At 37.8% G+C, this 17,783-nt stretch overlaps 1 protein-coding gene and 1 non-coding gene across 2 annotated transcripts in view; one reads left to right on the top strand and one right to left on the bottom strand.

Annotated features, from left to right (window-relative positions):
- The window catches only part of LOC114358891 (probable cationic amino acid transporter), a 142,672-nt gene that overhangs the window by 53,170 nt on the left and 71,719 nt on the right, over positions 1-17,783 (top strand). Inside the window, exons 2-3 of the mRNA XM_028313052.1 lie at positions 130-191; positions 2,963-3,104. Coding sequence (XP_028168853.1) covers positions 184-191; positions 2,963-3,104 — 150 coding nt within the window. The 5' untranslated portion in view covers positions 130-183. The remainder of the gene's footprint in view (positions 1-129; positions 192-2,962; positions 3,105-17,783) is intronic.
- On the bottom strand, positions 4,270-4,342 carry TRNAA-GGC (transfer RNA alanine (anticodon GGC)). Its single transcript has one exon. It is a non-coding gene; the product is annotated as a tRNA-Ala (tRNA).

The raw sequence follows: 17,783 nt of genomic DNA on the forward strand, positions 1-17,783 counted from the left end.
TAAAACACTTGAACTGATTTGGATGCTTTTTGTTTTTTGCGGACCACGGGGGTCCTGGACCTGTAGTTGGGAGCCTCTAGACTAACAGTTACTAATACTTTGCTAATATTGCTATTGCTTTTCCCACAGGTTGCCAGCTGCGTCGATGTAGGTCGTGTGCGGAGGTCTACTAGCGCTTCCGCGATGCAGGGGTAAATATCATATTATAGTCTTAGACTGGGTTGCACCATCTTACTTTAACATTAACAAACGTCAAAAATCTGTAAAACTCCATACAAAAAACACCGGTTATCGTTATAGTGACCGTTAAACTTAGGTGGTGCAACTCAGCCTTAGAGATAACTTAGACAAAAGAAAGGAGAGTGGGCAGATTTAAGTAGACATCGTAAAACGGAACTATTCCCAACTCTCGTTCCCACCGTTGAAACTCCTGTGTAGCCAGGATCTACAGCCAATAAAACCCAACCAGTGAAGGTCAAGTTTGTACCGGGGAAAAGTTAAACTGTCATTGGACCTGCAACGAAATTAATCAGAAGAACATAGGAGTTCGAAGTTAAGGTTCGACTTAGTAAGACATTGTAAAAATGAGAGATAGTTGAGACAAAACAAGGCATGTAGGCAGATTTGTGTAGATTGTGAATAAGGATTGTTTTTATAAAAGTATACGAGACGGTTAATTTTAATATAATTAATTATACTACATAGGAGAACTTCCCACGGTATTAAATGAACATTATAATTCAGTCTTACATAAGGTATCAAATTGAACTTGAACTTATTTGGTTCTTCGAAAACACCGAAGCAGGTGATGCTAAGTAAAAGCTCGAAAAATATTATCCGTAAAGCTAAGCCTGAAACGGATACCTCACGGAAACCCTACGTCTACAGACGCTCCAGCAATTTTAGGTTTGAATATGGGATTACAAGTTTCAGCAGTTCTTACTAGAGTAGGTATGTTACTTTTTATTATAAAGGCAGTATAATAACCATTGCTTTTAGGCTAGTATTGTGATTAGCTTTAAATTCAAGGTCGCGGTAAATTATATTGAGTCGTAACGTACCTATAAATAGAGTTATTTGTACGATCAATATTGGTATAAAATAATACCTATACAAGGGTATTTTCCTTTAAGATTATAGATACCTAGTTGGCTCTTAGACTATACTCATCATTCGAACCACACAACAATTTGTAAGATTCAAAACCCATGGCGTCTCACCCATCTTTTTTGCCACCCACCATGCATAATTAAAATCTTTATCTTTAAAACCAGCCGTTAAAACTTTTATGTCATTTGATGTCCCATAGAGATGCATTTATTATGAGGGTAGTCGGTCTCCAAGGCGGGTCATACAGTATGGAAGAGACATCGATTTTTCGCTACACCCGCTTCACTGGTCCACGTCAAACTCCGGTGCGCTCAGCCGTATTAAAACATAAAGGATATTAGACTTAACTGTTGCATTGTAAATTATGTAATACATCCTGTAGAGCCTTCCAAAGTGCATGTACTTAAGACCTTAGAGTAGGCGCACACCGTTGATTTTTAGTTGGCCGATAGTTGTGCCCGATTTTAATTTGTATGAAGAATCGGCCAAATCGAATCGCCGTAGTCTGCGCACTCCCATACATGCCCATACTGATAAACAGCCCGACTAAACTATCGGCACAGAATAAGTAATAGTACAGGTACAGAAGGATTACTCCGCAAGACGATTTAAATAAATGCGAGTCTTGCTACGACGCGATACAGTGGAATTCAGCTCGCACAGCACTACGTACCTACAATTTTATTCACCTACAAGTTTTGTCTCTTTCTATCGCGTGCCTCTGAACTCTTCTTACGCTGTTAGGGTTGCTGTCTAGTGAAAAAATAATTAATCTACTTATTTGTAATGAGGTACGTATGTAGGTAAGTATGCATTCATTATGGAAAACCTTGAGAGAGGCCTTTGTCCAGTAGTGGACGTCATTTGGCTGAAACGAACGAACGCAATCTGAGCAGTAGTCATAGTAGGTTAGGTTCCTATACTATCCTAAGAATTATTGATTACCTACATGGCCAACATACCTTTCAGCATCTTTGGGAAGCGAAAAAAAAAGATAAATCCGGTAGATTACTTTTCGAATTTAAAAACCCGAACGCCATACAATATTTCTTTCTCTTTATGTCCATTTTTAAATAATACTTCGATCATAGAATTATAATCATACTACAACCCACGCCAGCGTCCTGACAAGCGCGCGTGACACTCGACTGATATAATACCCGCCGGCGGGGCGCTTCGCTGTAGGTAATTATCGGATGTACCGCGCGGAGTGAGCCAGGCCTGCTATCGGCTAACTAAAAATCAACGGGCACACCGTTGCCTACTCTTAATAAGACTTCGAAAAGAGGCAAAAGATTATTGAAAATAGTAAAAAGAAAACAAAAATGAATAAAAAAGGTTTAATTAATTCTTAGCTGATTAAACTAAGTAAGTAACTAAATATTGGTTTATTAATAACTATACACTACCTTCATACCTATAGCTTATTCTCACCATAACCGCACAATAGAAATGGCGCTGGTCTGAAGAATGTGTTTGTAGGGTAGGTTTGTAGTTTATATTTGTAGTACCTACCTACAGTATCAGCCAGTGCTCCATAACGGTTAGAGTATTCTAGTGAGTTGGCCCACTTTTAGCTTGGTCCACGGTCCAAGTTAGGCACTGGTTTGCTTTTTTTAATTTTTGTTGATTTGGTGTTTAATATACTAACAAACTTTGAAGGTGGGCCCAGTCACTGGAAGAAAAACTATTTAAAAATTTAAACCAACGACTTGACCCGTGGACCAAGCTGAAATTGGGCCAAGTCACTGGAAGACTCAACGGTTACACTAACATATTTTATTAAGCTTTATTTAGAGTAAATAATTATATTGCTTTCATGTCCAATCATTGACATTATGTTCTTTCACAGCGCGTTCGAAAGGCTACAGCGAGTGGACTGGGGCGCCGTGAGGCGTGATACCCACAACCTCTTCACCAAGCTCATAAGAACCCGGGACCCGAAGGACTCTGAGTCCACGGAGATCACCCTTCCCGGGAGGCAGCGTCTATCGGTAAGTTATCAGTCTAAATCCTACTTCCTACTTATATCCTACTTATATTATAAAGGCGAAAGTTTGGATGTCATGATGTCTGGATGTTTGTTACTCTTTCACGCAAAAACTACTGAACGGATTTTGTTGAAACTTTACAGTATTATTGTTTATAACCCAGATAAAATTCAAACTAGTTCCGTCTCCTTTTTGCGAGTGTTCCACTGATGATGTCAGTCATGAGCAGTCTGCTCATCATATCTTGTGGGAGTGTGATCTTTGGAAACATGAACGTGATATAATGCTTAATTCAATACAACATACATCTGTTTCCGCAATTTATTACACCGATCTTGTCGCGACAAGGAAAAATTTCCGTGCTTTTAAGCGATTTTGTGAAAAATATTATTGGCAGGTAGTTGCTAATTGCTCATAAGATAGGCCCCCTTAATTTAATTTATTGTCCGTGGTGCATAATCTTTTTCTTAAAGGTTTTAAACCTTTGTTTGTCACCTGTCATCCGCTTTGCAATGGAGGGAAGTCGAACCTTAATTTCGAACTCCTCCTATGTTCTTCTGATTAATTTCGTTGCGGGTCCAATGACAGTTTAACTTTCCCCCGGGACGCCCCCTTAATTTAATTTATTGTCCGTGGTGCATAATCTTTTTCTTAAAGGTTTTAAATCTTTGTTTGTCACCTGTCATCCGCTTTGCAATGGAGGGAAGTCGAACCTTAATTTCGAACTCCTCCTATGTTCTTCTGATTAATTTCGTTGCGGGTCCAATGACAGTTTAACTTTCCCCCGGGACAAACTTGACCTTCATTGGTTGGGTTTTTGTGGCGGTCAAGCTGTAGATCCTGGCTACACAGGAGTTGCAGTGGTGGGAACGAGAGGTGGGAATAGTCCCGAACCCAGATAAACATAAAGGCTATAATTTATGACGTTATGTGACAAATAAATTTCAATAAATAAATAAGACTTGTCTAAAAAGCGCCATCTATCGTCATTGGTTAAAATCTATAGCGTTGCACAAACTACTGTTTTTGACGTTCGTAAATATTCATGCGGGGGAAGCCGTGAAACGCCATCTATCAACATGATATCTAACGGGGGTAAAACGAGGTCCACGCGTACGAAGTCGCGGGCGGCCGCTAGTTTTAAATAAACAACTTGGAAAAATCGAACTGCCTAAGGCGGGATTCGAACCCACGACCTTCCGCTTGCCGGGCGACTGCTCTTCCAACTGAGCTACTTAGACACTAGATGAACTGAAAATTTTCAAGTGTAATACGCTGTTATTTATGTGCGCTTTTATTTCATCAGTTATCAATCTGTTCCAATCAATGATATTATATAAAAACAAAAGCAGATATGTTATAAGCGCTCGCGCTGTGAATACTCAGATACGTCCCAATTGGGACGTCTTGTGTTTAGTCTTCGTGTGGCCTGCGTCGTGCGCAATCGCGTGCGTACCACACGTAAGTTCCTGTTCTTACCAAAATAAAAAAAAAATGCCATCTAGTGTGTTTCGGAAGTGTACCAATTATGACTCTAAAGTAAACAAAATACAAGGGATCTCTTACCACATGTGATTATGCAAAATTATTTAGTATTTATATTTTCAATTATTTATGCAAACAATCAAGACGCCATGCGCCATGTTCAAGTTAAGAAAAAGAAAGCGATCTTGTTTTGACGTTAGAGCGATAAGGATGCGTGCGCTGCGGACATAGATTAGTTAGTGCAGAATCGTTAAAACTATAGCTATCTCTTTCATTTGCGTGCTATTTCGTATCTTTTGTTTCACTTATCAGTTACATTTGTCAATGTGTGCAATTTGGAATAGCTCGGCACGGATTCAAATCGTAATTTCTATGAACGTAACATATTGTGTGTTTCGAAAGTGTACCAATTATGACTCTAAAGTAAACAAAATACAAGGGATCTCTTACCACATGTGATTATGCAAAATTATTTAGTATTTATATTTTCAATTATTTATGCAAACAATCAAGACGCCATGCGCCATGTTCAAGTTAAGAAAAAGAAAGCGATCTTGTTTTGACGTTAGAGCGATAAGGATGCGTGCGCTGCGGACATAGATTAGTTAGTGCAGAATCGTTAAAACTATAGCTATCTCTTTCATTTGCGTGCTATTTCGTATCTTTTGTTTCACTTATCAGTTACATTTGTCAATGTGTGCAATTTGGAATAGCTCGGCACGGATTCAAATCGTAATTTCTATGAACGTAACATATATATAGTTCTTTAATATCATTGGTTCCAATAATATTCAACGCTATCCGTTCGATTCGCTGCTTCACTTATGCAAGCATCGTTTGTGAATCTGAATCATAATCATTTAAAGTGGGCTTAAAAACTTATTTGAATTACTTAAATAAGAACAGAAAGATTTGTTCAAGTACCTTTAGAATACGAAATACCAAATCTAAATAAAATCCATTCACGATTGTGATTGTGAAAAATCTCAACCGTTTTTATCGAATCGGCTATCCACTGCGGTAAGTTTTTTTAATGGTGTCATTAGCGACAAATGTATTGACAAATAAATAGGTTGTACCTATAGATAAATCTGGAGATCTTTATAAACCAAAGTTTCTTTCAAGTCTTTGCTTATGCGTTAATTTTAGACAACTATCATAGGTTCCGGGAGGTTTCTCACAAGTTAAGAATGAAATTTTGTAAATATTTAGCTCTAATGAAATAAATCAACAGTGATGTTACGTTTATGCAGACTGCACACGAAACTCGTCTACCCGCCGACAAGCCGAGTCATTTAGCGCTCCTGCACACGACGCCGCCGCCGCGCCGCCCCCGCAAAACATAATTTTGCCGGTCCACTGTACTGTTGTTAGTAATACATTGCGAGTGAAATACGTGCGATCTTCGTAACCAGCAATATACTTATTACTATCAATGGTGGGGTGGACCAGTGAAATTATGCTTTGACGGCGCGGTGGCGGCGCGGCGGCGGCACGGCGGCGGCGCGGCGGCGGGCTTTACGCGGCGGCGCGGCGGCGGGCTTTACGCGGCGCGTATGAACAGTGTAGGGGCTCGGCGTCGGCGCGGCGGCGGCGCGGTGGCGGCGTCGTGTGCAGGAGCGCTTATGATATATGTTGTTGACATGATTCTTTTGAAATATAACCGCCGCCGACACCACACAGCCTGGCTGTCGGCGGGCCTGGGGTGTAAAACCCAATCTTTCTCATTAGATCCATTCCCTAGATTCACACTGAAATACAGTCACAACTTTTGAAGAACTTAACTGTATAACCGTAATTTCAAAAGATTTTGGATAGAAAATAAAATTGTAAATTGTAACTTGGTCCATATTGAGTTACTATTTGATACATCCAATCAACTGACAGTACTTTTGAGCTATCAAGTGTTTCACCATACATTCTGTATTATGGAATTAATTATGGATGGGTGACCTTACTTCATTTCCAAGTCCACTGAATAAATTACACTTTATATCTGAGCTATCACCAAGTAATATCAAATAACCACTTTGATGGGTATATAAATATGACATTCAGCCCGCCATACACGGACAGCTTGAAGCAGCTAGTAACGACAGCTTCAAGCTGCGACTGCACAGTGAACTGCAGAGTTCTATGGACGCACATACACGAAACGCTCGAGCAGTTGCAACTGATTCGGGCGGTCGACAGCACGGTGAATTTTCATCGTGCGGTCAAGCAGTCGCCAGCCATACACTGACTGCTCGAGCTGTCGTCAGTGCTTCCTCTTCAAAATCGATGGTGCTACTGATTTGAAATTGCCCACCGCTTGAACTGTTGAAACAACTGCTAGAGCAGTTATCACTGGCAGCTTCAAGCTGTTGACTCTAGACTACAAGAGTGGTCCGTGTATGTTGATCACTGACTAACTACTCGAGCTGTCCGTGTATGGCGGGCCTTAGGTTTGTGATAAGGCGGCTATACATGCCAGTAAAACGAAATACTAGTACCTTACAAGCTTGTTAAGAGCATGTGCAAGTAACTAGCGCAATGGGTATACATTTGCATGCATGCAATTTGCGTCATTCGTTCCTACCAATTTTAAAATCAAATATTGTGCAATCTACACGTTAGCCAGATAGAATACAGGCATGCCAGTATGACGTATACAAAAGACAATTAGTTGGTGATACATGCAGCAACAGAACTGGAATACAATAATATCAATTACTGGCATGTGTATCGCCGCCTTTATGTTGGGTTTTGTATTGTGAAAGTAATCGTAAAACGTGTCGATTCACGCGTAATTCCAAAGCGAGTTACTAGTCTAATAAATAATATGTCCATTATTGTCCATGCGTGATTTGTCAAACAGATAATAATGACGTCATTGCTTTTTTGGAGTCTAGTCGGCTTTCACTGAACATGAAATGTGCCTGTCATTTACACCCGTATTCACAAACGATACTTTCTTAAGTGAGGCAGCAACGCTATGCGAAGTCGAACGCACAGCGTTGAATAGAGCTCGGTCGCCCGTATTCACAAACGATGCTTGCTTAATTGTAGCAGCAAATCGAACGCACAGCGTTGAATAGAGCTCTGTGATTGGTTCGTGTGTCACCCTGTGCGTCCACGTGCACTGTGGAACGTCATAGTAATGTTTGATAATACGGGCGTAAGATTGGTTTGTGTGTCTCCCTGTGCGTCCACGCGCACTGTGAGACCTCATAGTAATGTTTGTGAATACGGGTGTCATTCTATTCTAATGAGAGTAATGTTGTGGATGTTACACGCAATACGTTCCGACTCACAGTGTCCGGTTTTGGCAGGCTCTACGAAGTTGTGGTTTAACTTGTTGATTTCATTATTTCCAAGAAATAGTATTTTCACGTTCATTCATATTCGAGCTACGTCATTTATACTTAATAGGTAGGCGAAAAGTATATCTCAATCAATTTTGAATTGAATTTATGTGTTGTTTGGATTCATGAAGTTTTCTAAATTCTGCTCTATTAAAACTTATGTGGCCACGAAACGTGCAGTCTAGGTGTCTAGACAAAATTACACTTATTAATAAATCTGCAAGACTATTTAAACAATATTGTAGTGTAAACGCATCGAAAATTATGGTTATTTGATCGAAAACTGATTTCTATTTGACAATGAAGGAATTTTCGATTAGGATTGATTAAAGAAAGAACACTGGCATAACACGGAACATGATAAGACTTGTCACATTTTAGTACACTTGGCTCCCTTGGAAATTAACATTCTTGAAAGTTATTTTTTATCCACAACGAGGAAGCTCTTGGCTTGTATCTCAGCTGATGGTATATTGTAGGGATGTTGCGGATCCACTTTTTTCCACATCCGCGGATGCGGATGCGGATGCGGATTTTAAGAGGCTCACATCCGCGGATGCGGATGCGGATGCGGATCTGTACAAAAAACTTAAGTGTTGGCTTAGTAGAGAAAGAAACACAGCCGTATTTATCATTTTTTATTTAATAATAAAGTAGAGAATGAATTACTTTTAGTAATTATTATATAAATTAATAATTAAATTTGAAAAACTGTCTTAAACTACACTTTTAGCTAAATTTTAGTTCATATGATAAATCTAAGATTTTGGATTCAAAATTCAGTTTTACGCAACTCGTAGGAACGGCCCTTATTAAAGAAATTACAAGTTTTTAACTAGCTACCTATATAATTACCCAAAACTACTATAATATCATAAGGATAAATCAGCGATGTCAGACAATAATAAACGCCCGACTTAACAAAAAAAATATTGCATAAAATATAACTTACCGGCATATTTTTTTATTTTCTGTAGCTTTTCGTTATTTGCTTTTTCAAACAAAGCAAACTCCTTAGCGTGCATTGATTTCAAATGATTTATTAATGACGATGTTGTTCGGCCCTTTTGCGAATATGTTTTGTTACATATTTTACATTGCGATTTCTCCCGGTCGTTGTCCACAGGTTTGAAATACGTCCAAATTTCACTTTGCGTAGGTGGTGGCATAGTTCACTTCTCCAAATAGTAAATAAAACTTTACTTAAGGTACGTAATACGAATGAAGGTATTACGTTAAACAATACAGTTAGTTCAGTTCTTAACAAAAACCACAATAAAATCAAACGTACGCTTCAGTTCTTGTCACTTGTCACAACTACTCACTAGTAATTACAACAAAACAATAGCAAGACGCGCCACCGTCACCGATTCACTGAGGTCCAAAAACAAAAATCATTGCTTTTCTATTGGTCAATCAACACATTCGGTTGACGCGCGCCACTCGCCGGGACTGCCCCTTTCTTTCTTGTCGCGACCTGCTACAAATCCGCATCCGCATCAGATCCTCGTCGATTTATGCGGATGCGGATGCGGATGCGAATGTCAAAATCAATGCGAATGTTCCGCATATGCGGATGCGGATGCGAATATTCGCAAAATCCCTAGTATATTGTTGCCGTTATAGGATTTCCATTGTGGTCTCAAAGAGTGGAATTTTTGCTACGATTTCTTGAAATTTCTCGCGGGTTATAGAGTATCCCTTGTATCGAGGGTACTCGGAAACGCTTGAATGCATTCACGGAATTACATCCGGTCGAATTTCAGCTTTAGTAATTGAATTACAGTCAACCACGTGGACTTCTATACAGCTTTTAATATCAATCAACCCGCTTGACTGATTTTGTTATTCGTAAGAAAACTTAATTTCGAAAAGCTAAGAGCTTTTCCATTTTAAAAGTTACGAGGCGACATTCTTTGTTTAATACCGAGCGTTGAACAGACTGAAAACTGCACGCTTGTTTTTTAACTTTTTATATTGCTTTTGGGATTTTTATTTTTCTGAAGACTATTTATTTTGATTGAAATAGTTTTCAGAAGTTTTTTACAAAGAGCCAGTATTTTCAATTGTCACGCTTCTCATTATTAATTCATGATGTTTTCTTAGAACAAAAATATCGTAAGTATACAAGAATACTTTTAAGTTTAAATTTTACTTTAACTAAAGTAACGTAGAATTCTAAATTAGTATTTCACTGCTAAAGACTCTTAATGAACTCTGTATCTGCAGCCATTAAATGTATACATTCAAAGTAAATTATGCTTATTTATGTGCATAGTTAGAGTGCTCCATCATTTTCATCTCGGTTTAGTACCTTATGAATGTATTGTGTTCTCGATCACTAGTTGCTCTTTTGGCGTTCTCCCAAATATGTGTTCTTAGGACAATGTGAAGGCTTAGGTTGAATGATAGTGTGGAGATAGAGGTCATGGCGCAATTTCTGTCTTGTCTTTTTGGTTTCTAAAAAGAGGAAGACTTGAATTAGGTATACAATGGAAAATACTGTAGAACTGTAGATTAAGTTTAAATGTGAATTTCTGTGAAATATGAAAACAGCTTCACAAAGTGTAATAATCTTGTGAGGAGAATCATACTGGAGGAATCTACTTGTGGCTCTACTCGTTTTCTTTAACTAAAAAGTCTTAGTAGGAACGGAAAATAGGTAGAAACTGAGTTTCAAGTCCTTTCTTGAGTTTCGTTTTCTCCAAAGTAAGCACAGACGTAGGTTTTCGGACTTTTATAACAAAATTGTTTGCTGTTGCAGTGTAGTACCTAGCCTTAGTAAACAGACCACCGCGATTGCTTGATTTACCTAGACAACATTATCCCAACTAATATTATAAATGCGAAAGTAACTCTGTCTGTCTGTCTGTCTGTCTGTCTGTCTGTCTGTTACGCTTTCCCGCTTAAACCTCGCAACCGATTTTGATGAAATTTGGCATAGAGATAGTTTGAGTCCCGGGAAAGAACATAGGATAGTTTTTATCCCGGTTTTTGAAACAGGGACGCGCGCGATAAAGTTTTTCTGTGACAGACAAAATTCCACGCGGGCGAAGCCGCGGGCGGAAAGCTAGTTTTTTATATTTCTGACCTAGGATCGAGTTCAGACTCGCTACAAGGTCCTAGCATTTTATGAAGTTATACTGGTTATTGTTTGGTCTTCATAATTACTCGTGCTTTATTGCTAACTTTCAGTTAACTTTTATTATTTATATGAATTAATTGACCTTTAGCTTGCTGTACAATGTAGTAGATTTCATAATAACAAATAACCATAAAAAGGTCGGTTTGGATAAATCCAGTGACGAAAGTGTAAAATGTTTGTCGCTGTTTTGTCGCGCACATGAATGCAAATCTGAAAATGAGCTAAATCAGTATTTTAACGCTGACACATAGCAAATAGAAGCGCCAGGGCCCCGATTGAGCTAATAATGTTCAACTGTATTGCGATTGAACGACTAACTAAAATCAGCTTTTTGACTAATTCGTATCGCGGTATCATTTTGACAGCTAGTTCAAACGAAGCTGAAAAGGTAACGGAGCGCAATCGTGCCTTCACGTAAAAGCTGACAGAAAGCTACTTTTTCTGAAACGCAATTTAAACGCTTCACGAACATTCATTTGCTGTGTTTTAGTAATTTTAGTTTAAAAAAATAAGGTGTTCGAACTTTTAATGGAAAATGCATTAATCTTTTGTTTCGTCTTTGTTGGCGCGTGAATTTTACCGTGATATCGAATTGCACATCAGCTGGAATGAATATGGAGCGCGAGTCGCACGCTACTGGAGTTGAAACGTGAATGAATCGGAGACATTACAAATTAGCGCAATCGGGGTCCAGGGTTGAAGGCAACTCACACTAAGCCTAGGCGCAGACCATCGATTTTTCGTCGGCCGATAGTTTAGTCGGGCAGTTGATCAGTATATGGGCATGTATGGAAGTGCACACATTACACCGATTTGATTTGGCCGATTCTTCATGCAATTTAAAATCAGGCACAACTATCGGTCAGTGTCAGATTGATTCACACCTTCACAAGTATGCCTGTATGACAGCCGACAGCCCGTCAGACTACACGATTGCACTGTAAAAGTGCTTATCACAATAACATAGTAGATAGATACCACAGTATTCAGCTTGATAGCTGTCATCCTACTTACTGATACACAGTGGTTTATTCGAATTTCATCGTGCGTAGATGCCCCAAACTACGAGTACACTACGAGTAAAGGACAAAGCACACTTTGAGTTGATGTGCATGAGCCTTTCTTCCTAAAGATGAAAGCTTTTTTGTGAGACCGAAGGAGTTTGACAGATGCCAAAAAATATCTTCTGTACACGTTCTATTCGTAAGGAGTGAACCGCATAATGAGGTCACCACACAACACTGCTCTAGGTATTGCAAAGTGCTACGTACAAGGCAATAGTAGAGATTAATGCGTGTATAGGGCTCTTACAAAAATAGTGAGATGGATCAGGAATAATATTATTAGATTTGTGTTTATTAACTACCCAAGTAACATTTTTCTCCATTTAAGAGTTCAATAGTCGTTCACATATACTCCACAAGCTGTGTATGTCAGCTGTATACGAGCTGTATAGCTTGCTATAATGCTTTTATAGAACCAGTTTGGGCACAAATTAGACAGCTTTAAGTTCACTATGGCTGTACATTAGCAGTATAATAGCATTATAATAGCAGTTTAAGTAGTAACATCGTACTTAAGGCTGACTTACGGCACTATATGGGACGCAGTGTGAACCATACAACGTACGTGAGGACAATAAAGAGTAACAAGTGGCTAAATGCACAGCTTTCAAAGTTATAAAGTCCGACAAAAGTACTCCAATGCTACATAAAGTTCACGTGTGTCCTAAATTATTTCCACATTTTAATATTAGTTTGGTATTTGTACGTGAGTGCCAAGAGGAAACAACTCGGGCGGATAATATAATCATTTATGCAAATAATAACACGGGTTTTAAATACTTAATAATGTTAATGCCATTGGGAATGCAACTTTATCGTGAAATGTATACATATTTACAGCTAAAATATTTACGCGCCTCTGTAAAAACGCGATATTCATTTTAAAATATTTAAAACTGGCTGAGAGGAAATCTACAATTTTCAGTTTTTGATATTGTATTGGCATTATAATTATACTACGGTAATTAATTATAACATGAAACCAAAACTCAATCGCTCTATCTGCGAATTTTGTGATAAATCTGCATTAATTTTGGAGATTTATTTGGTAAATATTTTAGGTTATGTAGAACAAAATGGTGGAAATGAAATACGGCTATGTGAACTGTTATAACTCCAATTTAATGCGGTGAGCGTATATTAGGTTCACATGTGTTCTGTTAGAATGCTGTTATCTATATTAAGTTCCACATTTGTACCACTACAGCGCTAATGTCTATAAATTTATTCTAATGTGAACTTATGTACAGCTTTAAGATGTACCTAGTTCAGGTCAATTGTGTATCTTTAATTCTTTCAAATACTGAAATTTTAGAGATCCGCAATAAAAATTATTAATGTCCGTTAAATCGCCTAGCCCAGGTACTAATAGTCAAGTATGAATACCTAAAGCATCAGACGGTAGTGTTCCCGGTTTAAATTCGTTTATTATGCCTGACAATTTATTCAAAGCGGAATGAGGAATACGATTTTCAATAGCCCATGTTCTTATTTTTTTGCTAAAGGTTAAATAATTGTCTAAATCAAAATTGTATTCACTATCACTAGAACTGCAATCATCACACTCTGATATCTGTATATTTTGAAGGGAACTTTCAGGTTCAGGCATAATATTTTCCTCTGCATCATGTACAGAACCACCATAAATACAACTAAAAACAGGCTTGGGGAAAAGTGTAATAGAATATCACATTCACATTCATTTTCAGCTTAAAGCAAATAAGAGTAGTACTTGTGGACAAATAAACTGCTATTGATGTTAATGGACAACACATATAGTCCTTTTAACAGCCTACAGTGCACATGCGAACCATTGAAACACTTTTGTACAGATAGTAAAAAAAGGTTATTTTATTAACACAAACAAGTCCTACTACAGCTACTAGCTGTATAACAGTCTAAAACAAGTAAACATAACAGCCTTTGGCTTTATAAATGACCACGTGTGTTCTATTAAAATGCTAGCTCTATAACATCGTACAAGTAGGCCGTTAAACAGCGGTTGCCGTATCTCTACCCTCCTATAATGCTCTTAGTCAGACGGCTGACTAAAGGATAGTTGTTAGAGTATTATAACACCAACAATCGTATAAAAGTATAACTCTACACTAGTCTACACTCCTATAAGTCCCTTAGACAGGTATAGGTGTAATTAATTGCAATAATACAACTTATACATCACGAGTGAACTGTACTAATGCTTTAAGTACACATTGGAACTAAATGTGAACTCTTAAATGGAGTAAAATGTTACTTGGGTAGCGGCCGCCCGCGACTTCAAACGCGTGAATCCCGTTTTACCCCCTTAGAGTGGAGTTTCGTAAAATCCTTTCTTAGCGGATTCCTACGTCATAACATCCACATGCATGCCCAGCTCGATCCGTCCAGTGGTTTGGGCTGTGCGTTGATAGTCAGTCAGTCACCTTTGAGTTAATATATTTAGATAATTAAAGACTTGACGTGATATTATGGAGCTATACTAACTTTAAATCAATAGATGATACGAAGTATTTGGAGCATAATAGACAACGAACGATGAAAATTATTTGGCCAAGTCGCTAGAACAGAAACACGAAAATTACAAATTAGAACGTCACGTTCGCAATAACTTAAATTGAAAATCCAAACTATGCGTTGAACATTAAACACAGTGATGTTGCTGATGAGTTTGGCACAACTTGTCTAATTGGGCACTCGGCCTAACGCATGGGAGCCCCGGCTAACCGCCTAAATTGGTGCTAATCCACATTTAACCCTTTAACTGATGTATAGACAAAGTATTTTTAGTTTTGAACCTTATCTCATCTCACTGAAGTCCAAAACTGGTTGCATCTATTCTGTTAAAGGCTTAAAAAGAAGCGATTGCTCGAAATAAGTCGCTTTTAGGCGCAATCAAATCTTGATCAGAATCAGATGAGTTGATAAATTAAGTGAGTAAAGGCAAAATACATAGAAAACTTTTTCTTCAAAGGGTCTGTTTTGACCACAAAATATTGGTATAACTTTCTGAATCTATTTAATAATGTGTTCATATTTAGGACGACCAGTACCTCTAGTACGAAAAACTTTCGAGTTCGTTTCGTTGCGTATTCAAAGTGTCATCGAAAAATTTTGTATGAAAAATTAAACAGCGCCCCCTATATTATAGCCGCCCTAGGGGGCGCTGTTTAATTTTTCATACAAATTTTTTCGATGACACTTTGAATACGCAACGAAACGAACTCGAAAGTTTTTCCTACTAGAGGTACTGTGTGCTTACCATGAGTTTACGTTACGTGTGCTCGCTAGCGACTGCGTAAAAAAATGACATTAATTGTATGACATATTGTGCAGCGCCCCTAGCGGCTACTTTCAAGAAACAAAATCTCCATGGAGATTTTTGACGTTTTCGCTAGCGAGCACACCTAACGTAAACTCATGGTAGGTACACAGATTGTTTATTGAATTGAATTTTGCTATCACATTATACACATACCCACTGGTCGAAGGGGGCGATCAGTACCTCTAGTAGGAAAAACTTTCGAGTTCGTTTCGTTGCGTATTCAAAGTGTCATCGAAAAATTTTATATGAAAAATTAAACAGCGCCCCCTAGGGCGGCTATAATATAGGGGGCGCTGTTTAATTTTTCATACAAAATTTTTCGATGACACTTTGAATACGCAACGAAACGAACTCGAAAGTTTTTCCTACTAGAGGTACAGTGGGTTATGTGGGACTCTCATGCCCACACACAACCTACCTACTAAAACCAGATAGTGTCCACCAACCGTCCACCAATAGTCCATCACCGGAGCCCGACGAAACGGGCCATGAGTTATAGACAAAAAACTGCCCACGGAGATAAAAATAATTTTGTCAAGTCCAGATGTGACCTTCATATCATAAAGATTTTAGGATTTACGAGTCAAAAAAGTGCACCTAACTACTTGAAAGCTTTTTAAAGTTGTGTAAGCATAATTAATTTAATAGATATTTATTTAAGTTTTTGTCTGACTCTACTTTTGGTGATCGCTCACACAAATGCAAAACTCAGCTTAAACCTGTCTGTAATATACAGAAGTCTGTGGTTTCAATAATAGCGCTTATCAATGTCTCTACCAAGATCCAATCTTTAGACCACCATACCGTGGAACGGCTCGCCATTAATATGGGACGTGATATCCCGAACGTCGGCAAATCCCCTAATACGGTAACGAGTTTTAAATGGAATGATAAATTTTATTTTGTCTTTTGTAAGGTTCAAATTATGATGACGGTGGTTAAAGTATGCTAATGTAACTCGTTATAAATCTAACAGTAACTGTGTCAGTTACGTACGTTTAGTAAATTTTGAAGAATGATTATAAATGTAGACACAGTCAGCGTCCAATAGTTCGTGACACCTAAAGTAGTCAAAAGGTTGACAAGTTTGACAACACTACCTTATCCCAATTGTAACAAAGACGTGTTGCGAACTTTTTTAATACTTTGGGTGTCACGAACACGCTGACTGTACTTGGAGACTTAAAGAAATAATTGAAATTAAAGTGTTTAATGATACCTTTGAGAGAGAGAGATTGTTTAAAGATTTGTCAAAATTGTGTTTTAACAAAATGTGCAATTGCTTTGAACAATAGTGAATTGAATTTAATATTCTTATTCAAATAAAACTGGGCCTGAGAACACCTGGGCTGGTCTAACAGATTTAGGTTTTGAAAAACGTAGTCTAGGAAAGAATTAACGATCAAAAAACGATTTGATAAAAATACAAAATATGGCGATACGAAGTTCGCCAAATCAGCTAGATTAAAATAAAAATGCCATTTAATTATTTCCCTTCAGTTTTGCCTACACTTTCTTCCACCTCTAAATAAAACGTTCTATTTCAGGCCCTATATTTATCATAGACGTGGGTCTATCATTTGAATGGCTAATCACCGATTACTCGTAAATCCACGAAGGCAGTTAATTATACGTCCTTAGTCATAATTTGCTGAAAGTCTACTTATATCGAGGCTAAAAGAGATATTGAATTGATAAAATATCAAACACCACAATATACTTTTTCATGTATGTGGTTTTTTGCCTCACTCTATTTTGTACTTTACTATAACAACCTTCAAAAATAGTTAAATCTAGTACGAAATGTATAGCAGTCTTTACAAAAATTAGTAAAAAGAAAAAAAAACGCATAAAATATAGGTTATTATTGTGTGCCTCGAAAAAAGGTAGTGAGCGAATTCTTGAAGCTTTACAAAAGAGCTTTATCTTCTGACGACTTAATTTTACATCTTGAGGAAAACACGATATTATTCATTAAAATTAATTACGTATTATAATGCCGAAAAAGGTAACCTTAATACGAAAGCTTGTGTCCATGTAATATGCCAGCATTTTGAAACGGCTAGGCATCTGGGTCACAAATAAAAGTTGCATTACTTATTACTTACTATAAAATGGAACGTGGAACTTTATATCAACGATAGCTTATTTCCGCGCTCTAGCAAGGAACCATGTGGTTAAGTATGGAGTAATTTATAGTGATTGCATGTGTTGAAGAATGATAGGGTAGTGGAAAAATATTTTTCGTAAGCACTGAAAGGTGTTCAGTGGGGAAATGCAGTAGTCTCCCTTATTTGAATATCAACTTTAAATATACAGTAC

This window comes from Ostrinia furnacalis, unplaced genomic scaffold, assembly GCF_004193835.3.
Source record: "Ostrinia furnacalis isolate ACB-3 unplaced genomic scaffold, ASM419383v2 OfSCF4140, whole genome shotgun sequence".
In the NCBI taxonomy this organism is placed as follows: domain Eukaryota; kingdom Metazoa; phylum Arthropoda; class Insecta; order Lepidoptera; family Crambidae; genus Ostrinia; species Ostrinia furnacalis.